This window comes from Branchiostoma belcheri, unplaced genomic scaffold (genome assembly GCF_001625305.1).
Source record: "Branchiostoma belcheri isolate BF01 breed outbred unplaced genomic scaffold, Haploidv18h27 scaffold118, whole genome shotgun sequence".
Lineage (NCBI taxonomy): Eukaryota > Metazoa > Chordata > Leptocardii > Amphioxiformes > Branchiostomatidae > Branchiostoma > Branchiostoma belcheri.
The window spans coordinates 314605-322858 of NW_017802580.1; the positions used below are offsets into that span (position 1 = coordinate 314605).

The 8254-nt window shown below is 39.2% G+C and overlaps 1 protein-coding gene across 1 annotated transcript in view; it reads left to right on the forward strand.

The window, feature by feature from the left end:
• The window catches only part of LOC109462533, a 51577-nt gene that overhangs the window by 16180 nt on the left and 27143 nt on the right, over positions 1-8254 (forward strand). Inside the window, exons 10-14 of the mRNA XM_019759085.1 lie at positions 1062-1171; positions 1966-2147; positions 3021-3362; positions 5238-5370; positions 6164-6407. Of these exons, the coding sequence (XP_019614644.1) occupies positions 1062-1171; positions 1966-2147; positions 3021-3362; positions 5238-5370; positions 6164-6407 (1011 nt within the window). The remainder of the gene's footprint in view (positions 1-1061; positions 1172-1965; positions 2148-3020; positions 3363-5237; positions 5371-6163; positions 6408-8254) is intronic.

An 8254-nucleotide genomic window follows, 5' to 3' on the forward strand; every position in this document is an offset into this window, starting at 1 on the left:
GACGTTTTTGATACAACACAGCACGTAGTATACACAAGAAAGTAGATTGAACCAATCACAGTCCTGGGACACTAGGCGCGTGTCCCAAACCAATGGCCTTGTCCCAAACCGTGCCCGGTCCCGCCAATCACTATGATTGACACATTCTGGGCACGGTTCTGGACAGTCAGGCTGTGTCCCGTTTGTGCCCGCTCTGGGACAGGCACGGTTCGGGACACATCTAGACCATCTAGTATGTCTTCCAGTTGCTATTCTAACAGCAGTAATACCATGTATCATGGAAACATGCCACTACGGCTTGCTACTTGCTTACTACATGCTACGGAGAAGAAGAAGACTACGGCTTTGCTTCAGTTGAGAATACAAATTAAAAAAAATAGCTGATGATAGATACTTCTAACTTTTGTTAGATATGATATTCCCTGGTGTTTATTGTTTGGCTTTCTGCATATTCGTAGGATGAGAAAGCTGAAATCATCAAGTCTGCTGTCAAAGCTGAATTCGTAAGTTGCTTAGCATTTCTTCTATTTTGGGGGGAATGCAGTTTTATGTTTTCAACACTGTTCGAATTCTTCTTTACTTGCTTACTGAAGATTTTGTTTGTTTTTTTGGATAATATGTTGTAAATGTAACCATTATATGTCATAGATTATTTCCCATCGTGTCCGAAATACACCTTTACTTCCCACTATTCCCAACCATGAAAAAACAAGTTTACTACCAAAATCAAACAACCCACATATCATGGTAAAAGGAGTGTGCAATTTTGTCTTCCATTTCCTCACAAGAAGAAGTTAAACCAAACAAAACCATACTAGTATTGTAGAATGTAGCATAACATTGGAGGTAGTCCTTTATATTATATCACTGTATTCTCATTTTCAGGCATGTTGTTTGTCCTTGCTATTAGCCCTTGGGCATATATTAGCAGTAAAATATTTCTATATATACATATGTTTCTAATCAACACCACCAATACCGACCGAAAGCATGTACTGCTGGAAGTCTGAAAGGCATTTGGTTATAAACCGACGGAGAAATGCCCCTACTTCTTCCTACAGATATGGCAGGACCAACGCCTGCTCTGGGAGATGTCAGAAAACGGAAATGTTGATCATTTGTTCTTCGGAGACGATCAACCATGGAAACCACTCCTGACCCTGAAGAGGAAGTGGGTTATAGCTTTTTTCTCTGAGTGTGTCATGGCATGTTAAGATGACTCGCAATGCAGAACCATCTGTACAATCTCTATCATATTGTAATACACATGACATGAAGTTTTTTAAAGCGTTCTGCTTTGTCATTTTCTTACATACCATGTGTGTGTGTGTGTGTGTGCATGTGTGTGTGTGTGTGTGTGTGTGTGTGTGTGTGTGTGTGTGTGTGTGTGTGTGGAATATCTTTAACTGTATGTAACTATTGTTAAAACGTCACAATGCAGACATTGTTCTGTGAGTCCGTTGCTCCGAAACTGTGCTTGCCGAGTTGGCACTATTCTTAATACATATTATTATATGAATAAATGATGAAAGAAATATCAAAGCAGAACACTTTCAAATACTTGATGTCATGCTGGAGTGAACGTATAGTGGATAAATATGTAGTTATGTTTCCAAGTGTTTCAAAAGAGAGAAGAAATGGTGTTTCAGAGTATATAATAAATAGGCCATATTATTTAAATAGTTATAAATGGACCTTTAGTACTTGCTAGAATGAGGCTTTTGGGTTTGCAGTACTGTTTTTTATCCTCTAGACTACATATGTCCAATGTGCACGTAGCCCATCTGGGTAAGAATATGCGATGAAGATGTTTCAAATAAAGATTATCCAAATTATTACATTACTGTACATGTGTATATCTGAAGGACATTTTACGTGTTATTGACTGTATAGATACATTATGTTATTTTTGAAAGCCCAGTTTCGGCATGTATTGAGATATACATTAACGTTTTTGCCTACCAGTGCTGATGAACAGTACACAGGTGGTTTTCCCAGCACGGTGATCGAACTGGACTCGTCAGGAGATATCCACTGGCCCATAGAAACCCTGACCACCACCACGTGTGACCTGGACCCGTTCCTGTTCCCCAAGGACAACATCACATGTCCCATCTGCTGGAGCGCAGGGTCAGAACATGTCATAGGTATGTGTGACGAACTAAATTAATTATAATGTGGGGTTGTGTGCCGTAAAGACAGAGCGTTTGACTTGGAATGAGTCCCGAGTTTGAATCCGGCCATGTCACCGATCTTATGCGCCTGGGAAAGGCACTTTACAAGCATTTCCTCACTTCACTCAGGTGAAAATGAGTATGTCTGTTGTCCGTGCGTTTGTCGTTGTGTCGGTGGCAGCATTTAAAAAAAGTTGAAAAACAACGTGTCGTTGCCATATCTTGTAATCAATTTTGAGATATTAAAACAACAGATTAGACCTAGGCCTCCGCTCAACAATATCAAAACAATGCCCAAATTCTACTGACAAATAAGATGTGATACAGTTGTCAAAAATTTAAACATTTTATCATGAAACGACAGACATGGAGTAAATTGAAATTAAGGCCATAATGTCATGTATCCATCAAGTAGAGGTCAACTTCAATGCTTTTATCTATTTCTATTATTAGTTTTTAATTCTGAAAATTTTAATAAATCCTCCTCTCGACGAAATAGACTCAACTGAAGTAACTAGTGTCGTTAGTAATTCTATTGAGTTGTCAACACGTCAATTCAGTTGTTTTTTACATGACATTTGTGCTAATAAATTAACAAAAAAAAACAACTAATGAGTACATTCGGTTGCAAAAATGTACTTCCAAATTTACCCCCTGGCATGTTACCTGGCATGTTATCTTTTTTCCAATTTCTCTTTTTCAAAGCTCATTAATCATGAAGCCTGGCAGAGGCTAGCTTTCTATTGTTAAGAACCATAATTTTATAATGTTAAATATCATTTTTCTGTCTGTTAGAATATGGCTGCAGGCATCACTCAGATAAGTCTGACTGTGAGTCCGACGGAGAATGCTCCAACGGCACGAGTTCGTCAGACGTCCCCAGATTCCTGACCTGTAACGGGACCGTCGCGCCGGTGTCCAGCGGGGAGTGGAGCGGGAAAGTCACCATCTCCACCGACAACAACCTGGCCTGTCTCACCATCAGTCTCGAGCGGGATCCCAGTTACCACTTCGCTACTACCCTGTCTCCGTGTATCATCCTGGTGGTCCTGATGGTCATCACGTTCATGTTACCGGTGGACAAGGGAGACAGGATCTCCTTCGGCGTCACCGTGCTGCTGTCCATGGTGGTGTCGCTAGTCGTCGTCACAGGTTTCCTGCCTGTCAAGGGGATCATCCCCTTTATTGGTGAGTTGATCCAAACAACGTCTTCATGAACAAAATGACTAACAAACTGGTGGACAATTAATTGTGTAAAGATTGAGTGTAGTAAGTCGTTCGGTGTAATATAGACAACTGCCGCGGCGCCGCATGCCTGCGAAGCTGATGTGTTACACCGAAGGGCGGTTATACCGGCTATACTAATACAGATACAGATTGGTGAGTTGATCTAAACAACTGCTGCATGAACAAAATGACTAACAAACTGGTGGATGTACCGGCTACTAAGTATCTGATACCAGCCCAAAAAAGAATAAGAAACAGTAATGCCTTCAAATATCAGAGTTATCAACGAAGAATTGAGGTGTTCAAAAACTCGTCTTTCACTGTGCGTATTTCCCCAGAACTATATATCGTAGACTGGAACTCGTTGCCACCAAGCACAGTTGGGGCATCATCACTTGAAAGCTTTAAACAACTCCTGCAATTAAATGTGCAAAAATCGAGTGTAACAATTCGTTTGGTGTAATTATAGCTAGCTGCCAAAGCGCCGCATGCCTGCAAAGTTGATGCAGGTCTTGAATGAAAAACATCATAATAAGAACACACGGTGGTCAAATCTGGGCTGCAAAGTCCCCACATTTCATAGAACCCGAACTGTGTTCGATCGTGTTCGATCTGGGCAATTCGAATCGAACCCGCGTTCTATTTCGGGGTCACCTGCGGTCATTTACAATAAAGCGGCAAAACAAGCCCTTCTCTCTGAGTGCCGCGCAACAGATAAAAATCAACACTTTTCTATAGATACAGACAGTTTCCTGGACAGTACATGTCCGCTATAATTTTTGGTGGGTATGTAACATGTAGCGAAACTACTGTCGTATCCTTGGGTGACCTTGAATACTGTAATGATTCTTTACGCTTGTATGAATAACACAATGTACACTTTCGGGCGATATGACATGTCTGCAAACCTCGTTCAAATCTGGAAACATGGAGAGTCAAACATACCCCATTTACGGCTCAAAATGACTGTCACGATTGTCCCGAAAATCGTGCTTTTGGGATTTTTTTAAAAATGCCCTCGATTTTGAATTATGGGTAATTGAGTGCGAAAAAAGGCAAAAAATTCGATTTTTTCACCTCTTTGTCGATAAAAACTATACTTAGAGTCAGAAATTAAAAAAAATCCCAAAAGCACGATTTTTTATCTTATTCCTAGTCGTCGAAAAATATAAAAATCAGTGATCTTGCGTAATATGTGTAGCCAGGTTTGCTCGGGGATTGGCTAAAATATGGCGTTGCGAAATCGCGACAATTATCGACTTTTTTAACGAAATGCGAAAAAATAATCCATTTAGCGCAAAAAATCACCATTGAATGCATGTAAAGACAATAATTTTATTTTATTTCAACGAAATTTTCCCTTTGATACTAGTTTGTTTATTTTCAAATGTATTGCGGTTAGCCCAAAATTGCGTCTTGTAACCCGATACTTTATCGAACGCCCCCAGCAATGGGAAAGAATACCGTAGTAACAGACCGCCGTGACAAATATACTAGCAACATTTGCAGGAATGAAGTTTAGACTGCTGTCTTTCTGATTGCAAGTTTTGGGCTTTATTTCATTTGATATATCAAGAAGTACTTGTATTTGAATTTCTATTTTGTTATAATGATTAGTATATAATTAAAATTGGTCTTTTTTTCTGACCACTGATATTGTTTAATGCATGTTTTCAGTCTTTGATTTACCATTATCAATTGGGGTAAGATTATAACTTAATAAAAAAAGAAGAAAACTACACAGGAGAGAAAGAGTATTTTTCCTATGACTACGTACTTTTTGTGCACAAAATTGCAAAATAAGTCTATAATGTCTGTTTACACTCTATGTTTCAGCTCTACTGATCATCGTGGCCATGGGAATGATGGCACTCTTCATGCTGGCCACCCTGTTTATCGTCATTCTTCACAGCAAGAAGGGGACTCTCTCACCGTGTGCCAGGAAGTTCTTCTTGTGTTACATGGCAAGGTACTAAGATGTTATACTCCAGTCTCCCATCAGAGGTTGATTGATTAAATTGTTGTGGGGTCGTGTGGCGCAGCGGCAGCGTTCTCGACTTGGAACCAGAGGCCCCGGGTTCGAGTCCTGACATGCCACTGATCTTGTGCCTTTGGGAAAGGCAATTTACACGACTTTCCTCATCACTTCGCTCAGGTGTAAATGAGTATTGTAATGTCCCTGTGTTGGTGTCGGCATTAATATAAGTTGAAAAAAAAACTTGAGTGTGTCGTCACCACGTCTTGTAAATTGTTTTGGAATAAAAAAAAATTGTGACCCTAGTCTATTCTTATTCCGTTTTCTGACAACTGGCCAATTGGCTTGCGTCTTACCTTTTACATACTGTTTGGTCGGTCAGTTACTATTTTGCCACCTATTGTAGCTATAGTCCATGTTCTGGTATCTTCCCTGTATCGTACATTGCATACTGTTGTTTGAAGATGATCAGAGTGCATCGGATCACCTATAGGATTATGTGTCTATTGCTCCGATATTCGTTGGTGTGTAGTTTAATCTATTTTGAAAGAAATTGCTCTGGCATGCAGCGCATATATAAATATTGTAACGATTCAAGTAGCATCCACTAGTATTTGCCGGTGACTGATATTCTTGTGCAAAATTTGTACTGTCTGCTTGTTTACTCTAACTTGCAAATTAGTTTGTTTCGCAATTTTCGAGATCACAATATTCCATAGACATATTGCGAAAATGCGTACCAAGTCATGATCATTTTTGACAAGTATTTTCTCAATCTAAACACCAGAATGCTACTTATGGGTGACCTGAGTAAGAGGGCTACAAAAGAAGGAACATCTCTCAACGCAGAGCGACGATCTTCCCTGCTCCATACAAGAAATAACCTTCCCAATGACAACTCCACAAGGCCGGAGGACAATGATGTGGCCGCCATTGTTTTCGGCCCCCCTAGGGCACGACTACATATCGCTATGAAAAATGAACGTCGTCTTCTCGAGCTACAGAACAGCATGCACGAGCTCAATGTCAATGTGGGCAGACTCCTGGCACAAGCTGACGGTTTTGATGAAGAGGCACCTACAGATTACATGTTGTTAGCTGATGTTCTGGACAGGCTCTGTCTGCTACTGTACATTGTCAGTATAATTGTGGCGGTGCCATGTACTTTGTACTTGAGTCCTCGCAAGCGCTAGCGGTACATGGATGTGAGTGAAGAGACTCATTTTACACAACGAAGTGTTTTATAATAGCCGACGTTCGGTCACCGTCTGTCACCTTCCTCCGGGAAATTCTGACTGGTTCATATTGCACTAAAGGACGGTGTCACTACAATAGATGCGTTCCCAAACGTACAATATATACATATCTACACATATACGTGGTTTCAGGGAACTGTATCTGCATTGCGGTCCAAAACGTACAGGGGTTAGATGTGTTGCAGTGCATGTCAGAATTGCCCTGAGGAAGGTGACAGACGGTCACTAAAACGTCGGCTGTGAATAAAGCACTTGGTTGTGTGAAAAGATTATCTTTACTAAGAAACTTACCAACCTGATGAAACTATTCACGGGGTACATGGATGTATAACTTCTGTCTGTTAGCTTAGCAGCTTGATTGTTGTTTTTGCTTGTACTTTTTTTATCAGAGGACGGCTGTGTTAAGTGTAATTTCACTGTATATGCATTCTGTATATTACATAGTTTGTGTTCTATACAACAATCAATGTGGCTAGCAAGGGATAAGGGAATAGGTTAGTTAAGTACGTACAGCAAGTAGAAAACGCTGCCTTAATGATGTTGAGTGAGACACTTTACTAACAATAGACACTTTACTAATAATAATATACTCATAATAGTAATAGATGGATAAATAAATAACTTAAGTAATTCGTTATATTATACTTGCTATACACTCGTACTATATTCATATATGTATATAATTAGTATGCAAATAAGATAGAGATGTGGATTCATTGATTAACAATATTCTTATTTAAGCTGTATCGCGATATCGTGTTATGATATCATAATACAATATTAAGCTCATATTTTCCATTAGCAACAACAAATCTAATTAAAAATCAAGGCCTGCTTGCATTACACTCACGACTTGAACCATGTTTCAGCCCAATGAATGAATAAATGAATAAATGAATGAATGAATGAAAGAATGAATGAATGAATGAATGAATGAAAGAATGAATGAATGAATGAATGAATGAATGAATGAATGAATGAATGAATATCGTCATTGTACACACATACAATGTACCCACTGGGTTAAGTACATGTCACAGCAAAAGGATGGAATACAGATAACGTTACATAAATATACATCGTCAAAGAAACTGCAATTAAATAAATTAAGTAAATTCGATTTCTTCTCGTTTCTTAGTAATGGTAAAAAGGTAAGAACAGGTATGTTTCAATATAGGTTTGTCTAATATCAATAGGAATTCAAATTTATCTGCACAGCTTAGATGTATGAAGAAGAGGAACATAGATTGTATCAGATTATAAAGATCTGCTCTCACTCTCTTTGTTGAATGGTTCTATTACAAAATGTTTCTCATTTTCAGCTCTTCCCATATCACAGTACCGACATAATCGTTGTTCTAGGCTGTTTTACCGACAACAAATAGTTAAGCCTGATTGATCAGGCCTGGATTTTACTGGGAAGTCCCAGTGGAAAAGATACATCCCCTATAAGTAGATCATCTGACTTAAGACTTTGTATTTACATTCTCGGCTATGGCAACGGTTGCTATCCACCTAAAATACATGTAGAAACAATTTTGGATTCTAATTTACTAGTATATGCGTGTATAATGTCTTTAGCCTCTACCAGGCTTCGGGAGGCGGCTGGAAAGAGTAGAAAT